This window comes from Lolium rigidum, chromosome 3, assembly GCF_022539505.1.
Source record: "Lolium rigidum isolate FL_2022 chromosome 3, APGP_CSIRO_Lrig_0.1, whole genome shotgun sequence".
Taxonomy (NCBI): domain Eukaryota; kingdom Viridiplantae; phylum Streptophyta; class Magnoliopsida; order Poales; family Poaceae; genus Lolium; species Lolium rigidum.
In genome coordinates, this window is record NC_061510.1 from 269,899,807 (window position 1) to 269,916,671 (window position 16,865).

Consider the following 16,865-nt stretch of genomic DNA (forward strand, 5'->3'; position numbering starts at 1 on the left):
AGCTCTTCTGGAAATTAGAGCACAAAAGGACAAAACGGAAGATGCGCCCACCAAAACATACTTCACACTATCATCACCATCACCACATCAAGATTAGCCGAACCGCACCACCGCCAAAATACTTGACTAGCGGCGTTGAGGCTGCCAAGACCGAAACACCATATACTGCACATTGGCGGTGGCATCCCCGTCAAGGCAACCACACAAACAAAAGATTTATATTTTTAAGACTTTTATTTCGTGAGTTGCAAAACTCCAACCTAAAAATGCACTACGAAAAGCCCCCCTTATCGGGTGGAATTTTTTGGACGATACAACCTGTTGTTGCCTGCAAAAATATTATGGCCGACAACATTTATGCCACTAAACTAGTATCGATAGATTCATGATGAAATATATTTCCCGACGACTAAAAAGGCTAATGGACATATTTTTGTTGTGGTTGATTGCATAACAGCGGATAAATACTCCGTGATTGGTGGCAAGCAAGCCCGGCACGCGGGAATGCCACACTTGAGCAACGGAGACACATATTAGTGTGGCGTGGATCGTGATCAACGTGTTGACATCATCTCAGTGGGTGACCCACCACTTTGAGTATGTAGGTCTTGTACATTTACACTATGTTTGGATGCACTGGATTAAGCCTAGATTGGGGAATTGGAATTCGACCCACTGATTCGATCGTTTGGATGTGCATAGAATTAGGACGTGAAAATATAGGCAAATTCCGCCCACCCCCCGCCCGAAACCCGAAACATTTTTCCTAGCTAGCAAATTCGGAGGGTCTGACCTCCGTATTGGCTTGGAATCGCCAAGTGGTACCAGCCTCTCCCGTTCGACCGTTCCCCGCTCGAGCCGCAATGGGGACTTCCTCGACTTGGAGCTTACCGGCGGTGTGGGTGAGTCTCCCCAACCTCCCCCCTCCCCCTTCTCCGTAATTATTGTGTGTTTCGCGCATATTGATAGCTATATATATAACTAATAATCCTAGTTGTGTCCGGACTAATAACGATGATTTCTTTATATTTTGCAATTTTGAAATTTTAAATGCACATAACTACATCATCAAGTGGTGGCCCATCAGTACAGAGCCGATCATGTCTTTCATGGGCAATCATATGGGCCTTATGTGCAGTCCCGTCCCACATAATTGGTCACATTTTTCTACATATTCCAAAAAAAAACCTAACCTCACTTACATACCCGTTTCCTATATAATACATAACCCTTGACCTAGTCCGCGCTCTCCACTCCCCACTCTTTCTGCCGTACTTTCCACTTCACAATATATAAACAAATTCTACAAGGAAAACCCTCGATCTCGCACTTCCACATTTATCCCTCAACTCGACGCAGATGATCCGTGAGAGAAAAAAACTGTAGGTTGTCCACAATGGGCCGTGCGGTCACCAAACCCGTGGGAGTCGTTGAAGCCATGCCAGAGTCCTCCGGCGTCGTTCCCGCAACGCAGTCCTCCGACGTTGTTCATGCATCGCTGGTATGTTCTTCATCTCATCAACATGTCGTATTTTCTTTGTTCTTTCTCTAATCAAAATCTAATGTTGTTTTTAGATCGATTCGCCGTTCATCAACAAGACGAAAGGGAGCTTGCCGATATCGAACACATCAAACAAGAGGTTGAGTGTCTATCCGTGCATGGAAAATATTGTGTAGAGTAGAGAAGAGGAAGACAATGAAGATAATTTTTCTATTTTTGTAGTTTTGTAATTAGCCCGTTGCATTGTAATATATATGTCCACCACAGTAAATTATTCGCCGTATGTTCATGGACCGAGGCGCTTCAACTTTAACGTTGCACACGAGAATTCACGGCGTATCACGATGTGCGGAGCGAAAAAAGTGGCAAAGACGGGCCTCGACATTTAAAGCCGCCGTGGCCTGCGTGTCTTGTTGTAATGATGCCATGGTTTATTCTAAACCATGAAATTGTAGGGTAAAACCACAAATCCACCACTCCACCCCGCACCTGCCGCAGAACCTACACCGGAAGAGTACCGTGCCGGCGTCCTTGACGAGTAATGCTACACCTACAAAAATATTTTACAAAAAAGTCTTACGGACTCACATAGTAGGGCTAGAAATCCAAACTCAGCCCCGGTTATTTAGGAGGGGGTCAAATTTGAACCTACCAATGTAGTCCACGTTAGCGCGTACGGTTTCCGTAAGGGCATGTACAACAGCGTCTAATCAGCTGTCTGTAACGCTGGCCACGTATGAAATATGCCTAGGTGGAAGGGAGAGAATAACTGGAAAGAGTCAGGCTGTCTGGAAAATTAAAGACGGTCTAATCCCATATTAATCGCTACTTAACGACGGCTCCTCTCCCGTTGTACGGGGGCGTCTAGAGCTGGCAGTTATTTTCTCCCCGGATGAGTGTAGATTGACGTTTGAATTAAGTCGTGCTGATTTTTTTTTCAGTTTCTCCCTCCGGGTTTTGAGGCTTATATAGACAGGCTAACAGACTGTTCATTGGAAGGGGTGTCTATACCACTGTCTAGATGTGATATGGCATGGAATTACAGACGGTACTTGTCTAAACGATTGTACATGCCCTAAGCCACTTCTTCCGTACGTCCAGGATAGTGATGGGGACATGGTCGTTGCAACAGCTGGTTCAGTTCCACAAGCTCCGGATGCCTTGCACACCGAGACTCTGGCCATGATGCATGCAATTGACATGGCAAACCGTCAAGGAATCGTCCGCATTGTTCCCGCAACTGACTGTAAAGTTCTCCAAACTGCAGTAATCATAAGAATATGATCTGGCTCAGCTGGGTGCACTATTCAGAGAAACACAATTCTTTTTGCAAACCTTGTTTATCGATTTCAAAGTCATATACATGCCAAGAACATGTATAAAATTTTGCTATCTTGGGTATGGCTGGGGTACAGAATGACCACCAAGAGAGGTTTGAGCACGTCCCCGTTGATGTAAACAGGGCCCTGTACGACGATTTTGCTGTTCAAGTTTAATGGAATGTCAGTTCCAGGTAAAAAAAAAAAAAGGCGCGCGGGCGCGGCCATTGTTTACTTCTGGAGTTTCTTTTCCAAGTGAGTTTTTGAAACGAAAGGTGAGGTTCGAAGGCTCGAGTGCAGCCCAGCACGGAGGAAGTTGGGGGCCCAATGTTCTGGGTCCAACATACTACCAGGCTTCTAAACAGGCCCGTAGCCTCTTCTCTTAAAAATAGCAGGCCGAAGAAGCCTTCACGTCCTGACCTACCTCAAGCTAGACCCAATATTCGGCTCCTGAAACTCTCCCCAGCCACCGCCGTCGCCACACACACAGCCACCCCCGCCGCCTCGACGCGCGCCGCCGCCATCAACGCTGTTTTCGTTCTTCCTGCCTGCCCATACCGTCGCTGCCATCGCCGTTCTGGTTCTACCTCGTTATAGCGTCGCTGCTGCCTCCACCTCGCAGTTCCTCCGCGGTCTGGGACTCTGGTCTTTGAGGTACTATCATCAAACCTCCACAGATTTTCTGGAACCCCGGCGCACCATCTAGATCCGCCCCTGCAATATTCGGATTGTTTCTTTCTGTTCTTTTTCTTTGCTGCGAGCAAGATAGGATCGGCAGGTTGTTTGCTGCGTCATGGGTCGAGTAGTAATAGCAGTTTCTACTCCTAACGAATTTAGGGCAGATGGATGCTCTTGCTAACTAACTTGCTTCATTTTCCGCTGGTGACTCGGCTGTCTCATTATTATTTGTATTTTCCATTGCAGCAAGGTGAGCAACTGAGCAGAATGGGAATCGCCAAGGAAGAAGACCCCAAGGGGATAAAGAACCACCAAGACGCTGTGGAAGTAATGGAGATGAAGGTGGCCAAGTTCTCGCGGGGCAAGGCTGCTAACTTGGCGGTAGGACTACTACTCTCTTACAAGTGTAGTCGTGGAAGTTTATTTAGCGCTAATCGCTATTGACATTTTTTGTTGGTTTTGTTGGAATGGCTTCGCAGAATTTGCGTGACAAGAAATTGAAAGGACAGCTGACTGGAAAAGAGAAGCTGATTGGGCTATCTGCCAAAGCTGCCGCGCAGACTGAAAAGGTGAGGCGGATTTGTTGCTACATACAAATTAATACAAGTAGCTGTCTCAGATAGAAACCTAAATGGCACCCTGTAAAAGAGTGTGTGCATGACAAACAAGGGATTCTGGTATTCTAAACTGCTTTACTGATGATGTTCTATCGTATAGCTCATATCTACAGGATTTATTACATGTTAAGTCTGACATGGGTCTATCTGGCTTTGTTATTAAAGGAGTGATAGCCAGCAAAAGATTGCTCAGTAAAATTTTCTTTTGTACGGATAGTTTGTTGCTTTAGATTAATTTTTTCATACCACATCACCAGTTATTACGGACATGGCTATCATTTTCATGGCACTTGGATGACGAACTCTTGCTGTCTTACATAACCTCATGGGGCTTATTGGAACAACATTGTAGCACACTAGCACTCCAACAATTTTAAACTCCTTGTTATGTCTATTTTTCTGATTTGGCCACCTCATGCTTCTTCATCTTTGTACTTGACAACTATCAATCAAACACGAGAGAATTTGCATTTTACTGATTTTCTATTACTCAACTTGCAGTGGTTTCTGCCTATCGAGGGGGGTTACTTAGAGCCTGAAGGTTTCGAGAAGACATATAGATACGACCAACAATCTATTGTTCAGGAAGTCGACATTTCGAGTTCAAAAAAACCATTTGATATGATCTTGCCTGGTAATTACGATTTTTTTTAATGTTCTTTGTAATTATGCCACCATTGCTACATGTCCCAGTACCAATAACAGCAAATGTATAATTCAGATTCCGGCAGAAAACACCATTGATGATACTTATAGAGTACCATTAGATGATTATAGTTTCCAAATTAAAGTACTTATTTCTTGATATTTATTGGGCATGTCTTCTTCAGATTTTCCTGTGCTTGTCTTCTACAGATACAGGCGAAAGTTAGTTTTTAAACATTTATTAACATCATATTGACACTAGCAGTTTCATATGATTAAACAGATTCAGTTATTTGAGTGGTTGACTGAGGCAACTTTGCTGCAACTCTTATGCTTTGACATTAGACATACTTTATATGGCCACCTTCTTGAACTTCCTCAATCATTGATTTATAACCACTGAAATATGAGGGGGCTGACTAGCTCTTGTTTTCTTGCAGTTCTTGGTCCTTATACTCTTGAATACACATCAAATGGTCGCTACATGATAGTAGGTGGACGAAAAGGTCATATTGCTATGATGGATATGTTGAATATGGATCTCATCAAGGAGTTTCAGGTCAGCTTTCAGTATCCATGAAGTTTCCCAGCATGTGGATTTACCTACTTTATTTCCATTTCTATTTGAAGTTTAGCGAGTCGAAGTGTAGTCAAAATCTTGCTTATAGGATGGCATTTGTTCTTCTTTCTCCTTTTGTCTGGAACAGCTAGACAGCGGCTAATAGTACCTCTTTGAACCTTGATGGTCTGTATTGTCTAGATGATTTTCTGGTAGCTTTCACTTTTGATGGTGACTTATAGAAAAAGCCCCCCCCTGCATTGTTTTGTCCCTGGTCAAAATGTTACTGTTATCCCCCACTTTTCTCCAGAACTATCCTCTCATTCTTATAATCACAATGACTAGACATTTCTAATGCCATTTCTTATATTGCACTTCATTTATACTGTACTTATCTGCTATTATTTTCTAGGTGAGGGAAACTGTGCGTGATGTGGCATTCTTACACAACGATCAACTCTTTGCAGTCGCCCAGAAAAAGTAATTTCTTGACTGTACTTAAGCTTTGCGACATATTTCCATTGCTCACAAAGTATATCAACATTTTCTATCTTGTAATGTTAAAGAACGTAAGAAGATCACCCTATGGCCTGATGCTCTAGAAAGTTCACACCAGCTTGTGCTCAGATCCCGAAACATAAGAACCAATATTACACAGTGGTTTGATTTGTGGACCAACAGTGCTATATAATTCACTAAGGGGTTCCTTATACACTTTACCTTGAGGGGTATCATCATAATATTATGACATCTGTGAACAAGAAGCCTAATTTCTTGCAGTATCTTGAATTGTTTGTACATAAACATGCGAGGTAGGTGCAACTTAGAATTGCCTTCTGAATTCAATACCCGTGAATGGTTTGTTGGTCTTGACTTTGGGACTGTTTATTGTTGATTTAATACGCTGCTGGTTAATACTGTACATAGAAATGGTGCTTAGCAGTTGTAAATATCTGCTGCCCCGCCTCTTTTTTCCTCATTTCACACCAATTCATGGTAGGACCGTTGAAGGGTTGTGCACTCATGCTATTTATGATACTGTTTCTTTGAAATTATGTAGTTCCTCACAGGAATATTGTTGAAACAGGTATCCATACATATATAATCGTCACGGCACAGAAATTCATTGTCTAAAGGTAATTCTGATGTTATTATCTTTGTGTTCGTGGAAATTGTATCCTAATCATTTATGATTTTGAGAAATTTATTGTAAATGTCAATTTTACATATGTTTGCTTTGTAGAAAAAAGTACTTAATAATAGAATGTTCCTATTCATAGTTATTCTTATTTAACTAATGACAGAAATGATTTTTAAAGTACCACCCAAACCACGTGTTGCTTGAGATCCACATGTCAGTTCGAAATGCAGATGCATCTTTTACAACTTCTAGCTTTGGAGTGGCAAAATGCCTGCATGCAAATTTCCAAATAGATTATTCATCAACTAATGTTTATGAGTTTTTTTTGTGCCAGAGGGCAGAGGGCCTTCCAGTTATGTACTTATTTGCACTAGACAGTTAGGGATTTCGTGGGACAATACTTTTGCTTCTTAAGCATGATAACTGTGTATCAACATAGTTCTTAGAGCTATCTATCATCAATTTGTACTCGGTGCATATTTGAAGATGTGCCATACTGCCATCTCTAATATGCAGGTATACCTTATTTTTGAGAGTCTAATCAGTGACCACTCTTCTGTTTCACAGGAACATGGTAAAGCGCTGAAACTTCAGTTTCTGGAAAAGCACTTTCTGTTGGCATCGATAAACAGCTTCGGGCAGCTCCACTACCAAGATATGAGCACTGGTGAGATGATTGCAAACTACAGGACAGGTCTTGGGCGCACGGATGTTATGCGGGTAAATCCCTACAATGCTGTCATTGGCCTTGGACATGCTGGTGGCAAAGTTACCATGTGGAAGCCAACCAGTGTGAAACCACTTGTGACAATGCTGTGCCACAATGGCCCTGTGGCTGCTGTTGCATTTGACAGGGGCGGTCACCTTATGGCAACTGCAGGTGTTGACAGGAAGATTAAGATTTGGGATATGAGGAAGTATGAGGTTGTGCACTCGTACCCTGCACGTGCCCAGTCCTTGGATTTCAGCCAGAAGGGGTTGTTGGCCAGCAGTAACGGATCTCTAGTAGAGATATACAGAGATTGTGGAGGCCAGGATTATAAACTCTATATGAAGCATAGAATGGTAAAGGGATATCAGGTTGGTAAGGTTCTGTTCCGCCCATACGAGGATATCTGCGGGATTGGACACTCCATGGGTCTCTCTGCCATTCTAGTTCCTGGATCAGGTGAGGCGAACTTTGACACCTTTGTTGATAACCCTGTGGAGACTGCCAAGCAAAGGAGGGAGAAGGAGGTGCAGGCCCTCCTTAGCAAGCTTCAGCCGGAGACTATCATGCTCAACCCGAATATGATTGGTAGCGTAAGACAGCCGAAGAAGAAAGAGAAGAAGACCAAGAAGGAGATTGAAGAGGAGATCGAAGATGCCGTGGATGCCGCCAAGAACACCAGGGTGAAGAAGAAGACCAAGGGTAGGAGCAAGCCCAGCAAGCGGGCCAAGAAGATGGAGGAAGTGGTCCTGAGAGCCAAGAGGCCTTTGCTGGATCAGTACAAGGAAATCGAGGGGCAGCCTGACAAGAAGCAACGGGTAGGCGAGAAGACTGAGCTGCCGAAAGCCTTGCAGCGGTTTGCCAAGAAAGGGCAGTCGTGATCTTGTTTATTGCTAGTGTCTGCTGTAGTATGATGTAGCTGGCGAGTAGTATCTTGTTCCATGTGAACTTGCTACATGAGGCAATGGTGCGAAATGTATGGACCGCAATTTTGTACTCCGACTCTATATTCCAGTTGGGCATTGGCCTACAGGTTGGGATGCATCTCATTTGTTCTTTTTCTGAAGTTGACATCCTTTTATTTTGTATATGAAGGGGTGTTGAGGCTTGTGATGTTTATTTATTTTTATCAAAACGGCAATGCATATGCATTTGCTTGCTTCCTGATCAAAATGGCAATCCATGTGGTGAGCACCCACACTGGGAACGCTATTGCTTATGCACATTTCAGTCGCCAGACATGGGTGTAGTTCCTTGCTTTTATTTCTTGAATAAATGACTAAATTTAGTGCAAGTAATAGGTTTTCATGTATTGTACATTTGTACTATACCTGTTCCTGAACGTGGTGACTGAATCTTCGATGGTCTGAAATCCCGTAAGAAGGCCAGTCAGAATATGTCAGCTGTTCATGTGGTCTCGTCACGTCGTACGGTGATTGTTCTTTGTGGCAGATTCCAGCCGTCGTGGAAAAAGAAAGGAAAGAGGAGTTGCAGCCAGTAGAAGGAAGTTTCCCAAGGACGACTCGTCGATTCGTGGTATCCCTTTTACCGAGTTTGAAGAAGAGACAGCAAACAAAGCGAACGAGAAACGACCCATCAAACCCTTGGCTTGTTTGATATTGGCAGCCGTCCAACGTTGAACAAGTATGGGAGATAGTCAACCCGCACCAAAACCATCGTGCCATCTCGCATGGAAAACTCGATATAGGAGTACATAAAATATTAGCAAGGGGTGCTATGCTCGATCAGTACTGACATTTCCCTACGTTAGAAAGCACATCGGTAAGATGAAAAGAACTGACATCATTTCAAAGAAGAGACTAGTTTTCAAAGTTGAAAGAAGCGATCGGCTCTCCTAGCTAGAAAATTTATACTCCCTCCGATCCATAATAAGTATAGAAACTTAGTACAAAAGTAATTCCCAATACTTATTCTAAATCGGAGGAAGTATTTTAAATATAATTTTCAAAATGTAATATAACATAGTTATTGCAAAATATTGTATATTATCTAGGCACTACAAAATACAATATAGCCCAAGTAGAAAATTAAATAAATTTATTACTTCTAATTTTGTTCAGTGCACGCTGGTTTTCACCGAGGTCACAAGAAAGGTCCCTTTGATGCAAATTTTACAAACTGAAAATGAATATGTAATCAATTTCTTAACAATCTATTGGCAGTTTTTGTAACATCTTATATACACTTCATATGGGTAGGCACTTTAAGTAGTTTCGCCCACCCGCATAATTTCAAGCTACTCTCTTAAATTCCAATGTTCGGTAGTGCTATATTACCCTAGTTTTTCTTGAAACTCAAAACTTAGGAAAAAAAAGTTAAAAATTTAGGAAAATAATTTCGCATGTAGAGGGACTGTTCTATGTGCGCACATAAAGCTTCACATAAAACAGATATCGCCTTCGGCTGAAACAACTTTGTGAGCACGTAACATGTCAAGATTTACAAGAGACATTTTTTTTTTATTTTTTTAATATTTTTAAATATATTCAAAACACATTTTAAATGAAGTATGTATATGCACTGGGTGCAGGAACACCCTGTCCTAGTTTTTCTTTTCACTTCCTTTACACATTGACCTCAGTATTATCGCACTTTGGAAGATCACCGAATAAACAAACAAGTAAAATATTTTTCTCATCCTTATTTTGCCCCTTCGAGCCTCCAATCTCCCAACTCCCCGCTCACTCCTGTGTCCCGTCCCCCTTCTCAGCCGCCACTAGGGATGCTGCGCAGCGGCAGATCGACTCGCCGCCGCTCGCCACTGCAGTCTGCCGCCGTAAGTTCTCTCCTCGACGCTCGACGGGGCGCCTCCGCTTGCATCCTCTCGCTGTCTTCGTGGAGAACCAACAATCTGCAACTCTGCTGCGTTGATTGAAGGGCGGCAGCCAAACAAAGACTACCAAGAATCAACTCATCAACGAGCCATCCATTGATTGAAGGACGAGCCAGTGAGTATGTCGTGATGCACTGCTCACTGCTGCTCACTGTTTGTTGTTTAAAATCATTTCTGTATGGGTGAATTCGTGATTGTGAATTGCTACCGTGCTAGTGTGCTAATCTACCTGCCTACTTCTTGTTTGACGTTTGAGTTCACTGTGTTGTTAACTTGCTATGTTATTTCTCTTGCTGCTGTCAGAATGATCTCGAAAAGAATTGAAATGGTGTCGAAATGCTGTTAAAATAGTGCTGAAATACTCCTTGGTGTTATTTTTTCTGGTCCAGTCTGTATTTCGGGCTATTCAGGAATTTCCCGATCCCGAATCCGAATAGTCGGGTACCCGAATTACCGGGTAGCAAATATTATGATGTATTTTCGGGTGTCATTTTCCAGATCCCGAAATAATTTTTTCCCGAATTTCCCGTCTCGAAATTTCGGGATTTCCCGAACGCCCAGAGTGAAATCCACCCATTTGAAAGGGACAAATTTGTGATCTCCGGAGAGAAGGGTTAGGGGCGAAGCTACGAGCAACCAAAAAAAAAAAAAAAGGCGCGGCGTGGCTCCTCGGCGCGGCGACACACACATTTTTTTTACTTGTTAATAATATCCTTTTGCTTCCTTAAAAGCACCGATTTAACAGAGGCCAAACCAAAAGGGCAAAAATAGAAAGGAAACAAAAACAGGATCCCATCCCAGGCAGCAAGGGGCCGCATTCTCTCTTCCTCCCCGCAGATCGGCGACCCCCGCAGCCGCCCGCCCGCCCGTCTCCGGCGAATGGCGTCCCGCCTCGCGACCCGCCTCCTCTTCCGCCGCCGCACCGCTGTAACCCCTCCCTCTTCCGCCCTTTTGTTTTTTTTTGTTCGTAATACTTCGATTTGTTCTGCCGATCTGGCGCCATGGTTCGGCTAGATTGGCGGTCCCTTTGGGTACCATTTCCTGGGCTGACGGGTTTGGTTGTTGTGGAGGCGATTTACAGCATCTCCGACGTCGTCCGCGCGTAATTTTGGTTTTAGTTTAGAGCACCTCTCCCTTTCGCCAGATCGTTTTGTGAGTGGTACGCGTGGCGGATTTTGAGGTTGTATAGGGCGTGGAGAATTTTGTCCTCTTTGCGTCGGATGACTTTGATTTTGATCCGTGCAGAACTGTTAAACTATGTTTTAAGGAATAATAATCCGCGACGATTTGGGAGATCATACGCAATTGTTGCTTGCTTCTGTGCTTGATTTTGGCCTTATTTGGGTAGGGTTCAGGCTGATGGTTTCTAGATGCCAAACGAAACCTGTATGCTGGCATGTGAACGCGAGCAGTAATTTGATCGTGGTGGTGTCTTCCTGATGTATAGGGAAACCTGCTAGCTATGGTGCAACTAGATGCCGGAACTCGTCATGTCTGAAACTTAATCTTGTATCCTGTGAATTCCCTGACCTAATTTAGTGGACTAGAAGTCAGATTTTCACATGTAACCATACGCAAATGCACATCAGCTTTATGCTTACTCATGTTCGTTGATCTGTTTACTGCTTCAGTTTCTTTTTTTCCATTTTTTTTATGGGGACTCGACTATAAGTTGCAATGTAAGAGAAAAGGGATCTTATGGTCCTTGAACTTGCACCCGGCCCATCTACATCCATTTAACTTTCAAAATGCATGTTTAGGTCCCTTAAACACGTTAAGTGGCTCACTAGGAGTTCCAGTGCCACGCTGTCGTGTTTTAATTACATGCTGTGGCAGCCTACTCGGGTTAGTGATAATAAGAAATAAGTGGCTACATCCTTGTTTCGGCGATGAGAGGATACGGCCTGAGCACACTGTTTCTGCATACTGTATCATGAATGCAGTCAGGGCTGCATATGTGTTCAACATCATGACTGTAACCGTAAGAGCCCAGTGTGATTGGGCGAAGATGAATGGTGTACCAGTCAAGTTCTGTTTGGTCCATGTAAGAATTAGTTTGATGGGCCTTCATTATAAGGGCTAATGGAACAAGAATGCCGGTAGGTGTTTTTCTTTTGGGGCTGTTGAATTGAATTAATTGTGCACTAGCACTAATCCAAGTTGGCTCGCTTGTGTTAGAAAAACATGAAAGCATGTCGATTGGACCAGTTAATGTCCCACTTAAGGTACTTAAGGGACCTAAATGTGCATTTTCCAAGAATAGGGATGCCCCTGTATCTACCACACAAATTCAAGGTGCACTTGCTTGTGCAATAAACATTGTCAGGAGACAATTTATGACGCTGAAACTATTTTCCTTTAGTAGATGTTAACATCAGTTGAATGTTCCCCATAGGTAAAAAATGGACAATGGGAAACAAGTCTAGTTGGCAGGGTGAATCCAGATACCACGTACAAATTGATTGCCACAGGTTATCAAGTGTATTACTGTAGTACCATAACTTAATTGCATTTTGCATCCCTGCTGGAGCGTATGTATGTTATTTTTTCCCTTCTCAGGATGGAAATTGACATACTAACATCTGTAGTATTATTTTTGGTCATACTTTATTTAGAGTAGTTTGTTTTCCACATAGTAACATAATAATACATCATGCAGTCACCTTTTCTTCTCTACCGGGAATTATTGTCCTTGCCACTTTTTTTTTCTCTTGCCGGCATAGAGGCCCAGACCCCATTGTCTGTGACACGGCCAGTAGAAAAATAAGTTGATTCCACTACTTAGTGGCAAAAACGAGTTTCTCTCCCATTCTTTTGTTCCTACAGATTAAATAGTTTCCTTTGTTCATTTATTTTCTTATGCCTAGATTTGGCCTGTCATTCTAATTGTCCTGGTTCGCTTGCAGGTAGTAAGTTTCGTCCAGAGCTATAGACATGCTAGACATTTCAGCACTCAGTTACTCGAAGGTCAGTAGCTCTGCAGATGTTACATTCAATGTCTATTACTGTTAATTTCCTTCGCAACTAATGCTTTTCTGCAACCTTCATTGTAGGTGTTCCGAGATTTTCAAAGCCAACATGGTAAGGAGTAAGCTTTGTGCTGCACTGTCATTTTGTGATCTGAAAAAGCTCTCTTCATTGGAGATTGTTACTACTTATTACGCTTTATAAACCTGCCGTTGTTGTTGATGGTCTCTTATTTGTTTGTAGTGGACGCTATCTCCTTCCAAATGCTTCTCCTTATCAAATTTGGAGTAGATCATTTGCTTCAGAGAATGGTAAGGTACAGCAGCCCTGTGGTAGATGTAAATAATTACGAATTGCTGCCTGATGAACTCTTTTCTTTGCTGTAAGGTGACTTGGTTGAAGCTGTTGTGCCCCACATGGGTGAATCTGTAACTGATGGAACCCTTGCCAATTTCTTAAAGAGTATGGACCCCTGTGCCTCTCTGCGATTTAAGTGGTTAATGTTTATACTACTGACATGTTATCTGCTGCAGAACCTGGTGATAGAGTTGAAGCTGATGAGGTCATAGCTCAGATTGAAACCGATAAGGTATTTGTTTCATTCATTCATTCTGTGCTAGTATCTGTTTTTAGTTTGTTCCGCAGGTTCTTCATGATAGAATGACACTTAATTGGAAGTGTTCTATTCTATTTTTCAGGTTACTATAGATGTTTCTAGTCCAGAAGCTGGGGTAATTGAAAAGGTGACTGCAGTCTCCTGCATCTTTGATTTCAAAAATACTTTGCATGCCCCGCAAGTTACATTAATTGCATATTTAGCATTATGGTTACTCTTCTGATCACATTAGTGCTTTTGCAGTTCACTGCCAGTGAAGGTGATACTGTTACACCAGGCACAATAATTGCCACGATATCTAAGTCTGCTGCTCTAAGTGAGGCTCATGCTGCACCATCTAAAGAAACCTCTCAGAAGGAGACCCCTCCACCACCTCCTCCAGAGAAACCCAAGGTTGAGGAAAAAACACCAAAAGTTGAATCTGTCAAAAAGCAGGGGTCAAAACTAGCCTCGCCATCAGAACCTCAGCTCCCTCCAAAAGAAAGAGAGAGAAGGGTAAGTTCATATCCATGATTTTGTTCATATATGATTCATAAGCCGTGCTATGGAATTTCATGTTTTAGGATTGTGCACACATTTTTACCATGATAACTTGATAACTGCAGGTGTCAATGCCAAGGCTCAGGAAGCGTATTGCGAATCGCTTGAAGGATTCTCAGAACACTTTTGCACTGCTGACTACATTCAATGAAGTTGACATGTAAGTCCATGTGCATCAGACCATCACTGGTTGTTTTCTATTTTTTTCTAGTGTGTGTGGTTGCTGTAACCGTGTAATGCATACCTCACTGGCTTTTGGCACTTGCATATATAAGCCCTAGTTAACCCAAACAGGACCAAATTTCTCCACTAACATCAATCCTAAAGCAGTGCCCCTCTTCATCATGTCCTTTGGGTTGATATGATCATTGTGTAAATGAAGCATCATGATACTGTATCATCAATTATAAATGATGTGTAAGTATGCTTCGAATATGTTATGCTACGATAATATTAATCAGAAAACACAAAACAATGATTAAAATGATATATGGTGGAGTAGTTCTTTTAAGTTTACATCGTTGTGCTTTAGTTTCTAATGCTTTATCAGTATGTTTGTACTATAAACTGCTGATATGCCCCTGAACAAGTTGTTTCTTTTTTTATTGTAACTTTTTATTCACTGCATTAGGACTAATTTGATGAAGCTGCGTTCCGACTACAAAGATGAGTTTGTTAAGAAGCATGGTGTCAAATTGGGCCTGATGTCCTGCTTTGTTAAGGTAGTGACAATCTGATGAGCTTCATAAACAATTGTTTGGTAATATGCTGGATTGTCCTAAACCCACTTGTTTTTGCAGGCTGCTGTTTCTGCGCTTCAAAATCAGCCAATTGTCAATGCTGTTATTGATGGTGATGACATCATCTACAGAGACTACATTGACATTAGTGTTGCTGTTGGCACGTCCAAGGTATTGACACCTGTTTTTCTCTATATTTATTAACCAAACTATGAGCATATTTTGTACCATGCATCCTGTTGTAATGAGATGATGTGAATGCCATTTTGCTTTAGGGTCTTGTGGTGCCTGTTATCCGTGATACAGAAGGGATGAACTTCGCGGACATTGAGAAGGGGATAAACGGCCTTGCAAAGAAGGCAACTGAGGGGGCACTGTCTATTGATGAGATGGCAGGGGGAACATTTACCATATCCAATGGGGGTGTCTATGGAAGCCTTATCAGCACACCTATCATTAATCCGCCGCAGGTTCTCTTTTTGTTTGCTGCCTTCTATTATATTTGCTAGAATTCTACATTAATCCTCCTAACACAATCCACATGTAATGCAGTCAGCAATTCTTGGAATGCATTCCATTGTCCAACGACCTGTGGTTGTCAACGGTGACATCCTTGCGAGACCAATGATGTACCTTGCACTGACATATGACCATAGGTTGATCGATGGCAGAGAAGCTGTTCTGTTTCTGCGTCGCATCAAGGACGTGGTTGAAGATCCACGGAGGTTGCTCCTTGACATATAGTTCCATATAGTACTTCTGGCCTGCCATTGTTGTTGATTTCCGAATAATTGTAAACACAATTTTGACACATGCCGTAGTCGCTTCTCCAAAAATTGAGAATTCGGGTGCTGGCCTCTGAATTTTAGAAGAAAGATAAAAAAACTCGGGTCCTTTTTATGAGGTGGTATTTTTTGGGATGAAGTTCCCTAAACATCTCATGATTTACAATAGCAAGTGAACCACACTCGTCGACCTGGTTGTGCTGTTTACCGTGATAATTATTCATGTGGGATTCGCAATTTCTGGTATGGTAGGCACACAATTGCTGCCTCTAACTAACTGTCAAGCAGAATTTCAGTGTGTTATTTCAGTTTTCCTTTTTTCTCCGTTGAAAATCTGTTTCAGTAGTTATGTGTTCCCGCCATTAGAAGTTCCAATGGTTCTGTACGAACACTCATACCCTTTCCCATTCTCTTTAAGGTGATCTTTTCTATGAGGGACTTTGTTCGCCCATGCATCATGCATGTGAGACTAGTCCAGCAACCATGGGTATTTAATACACTAGCTTGCCATGTAGTTATGTGCTGAATAAGAACACAAGTGAGAAATGTAGATGGAGAGTCAAAAGTCTCGCACAAGGTGCATAGTAGAAGCAAACTACCAATGAGGTATTAGAAGAGAACTGAATTAGTAGGATCAGTGTTATCAAGGTCTGCAAGGGGAAGAGTTGTGCAATGACTTGATATGATTATAGTGATCATCTTCTTCATCACCTTCCGCCAAGCGCCTTGCGCTCGTCTGTATGCAAAGGCATACACAGGTTTCTCTGCCATGGGGAACCGCAGCAGCTTTACAACCAACTCTGTCATTGGGAACCGCAACAACAGCTCGGTAATACACCAAAGATCAACCAAAAGAGCAACTGGTGTTTCTACATGTGGCACCGGTCTGTGGACTAATTGATAAAATTCTATATTTGACATCAAACACAATCTGTATCTAACTAATGCAGTCAGCAATTCTTGAAATGCATTCTAATGTTCGATGCCTTGTGGCTGTGGATGGCAACACTGTTGCAAGATCAATGGTATCCTTGCACTGACATTTTTTTTCTCTTCCGAAATACGAAACATAGCCCCTGCCTATGCATCAATCGATGCACACAACCTCATTTATTGCCAAGTTTCAGAGATTCAAAAATTTACATCTCATGTATCACAAAAAGTGCCTTGCACTGACATATGCCCATGGGTTGA

General features: G+C 42.4%; 2 protein-coding genes across 2 annotated transcripts; both read left to right on the plus strand.

Moving 5' to 3' along the window:
• The first annotated feature begins 3,309 nt into the window (after positions 1 to 3,309).
• Positions 3,310 to 8,230, plus strand: LOC124699475 (probable U3 small nucleolar RNA-associated protein 7). Its single transcript, XM_047231776.1, has 8 exons — positions 3,310 to 3,474; positions 3,745 to 3,879; positions 3,978 to 4,067; positions 4,617 to 4,749; positions 5,201 to 5,319; positions 5,732 to 5,799; positions 6,407 to 6,455; positions 7,028 to 8,230. Exons 2-8 carry the CDS (start codon positions 3,766 to 3,768, stop codon positions 8,048 to 8,050), a joined length of 1,596 nt encoding a protein of 531 aa, XP_047087732.1. The 5' UTR covers positions 3,310 to 3,474; positions 3,745 to 3,765; the 3' UTR covers positions 8,051 to 8,230.
• A 2,653-nt stretch (positions 8,231 to 10,883) lies between these two features.
• Positions 10,884 to 15,807, plus strand: LOC124703422 (dihydrolipoyllysine-residue succinyltransferase component of 2-oxoglutarate dehydrogenase complex 1, mitochondrial-like). Its single transcript, XM_047235638.1, has 13 exons — positions 10,884 to 10,950; positions 12,930 to 12,990; positions 13,077 to 13,104; positions 13,234 to 13,301; positions 13,378 to 13,452; positions 13,524 to 13,579; positions 13,689 to 13,733; positions 13,850 to 14,101; positions 14,212 to 14,306; positions 14,778 to 14,868; positions 14,947 to 15,057; positions 15,162 to 15,356; positions 15,439 to 15,807. Exons 1-13 carry the CDS (start codon positions 10,903 to 10,905, stop codon positions 15,628 to 15,630), a joined length of 1,317 nt encoding a protein of 438 aa, XP_047091594.1. The 5' UTR covers positions 10,884 to 10,902; the 3' UTR covers positions 15,631 to 15,807.
• Positions 15,808 to 16,865: the final 1,058 nt, after the last annotated feature.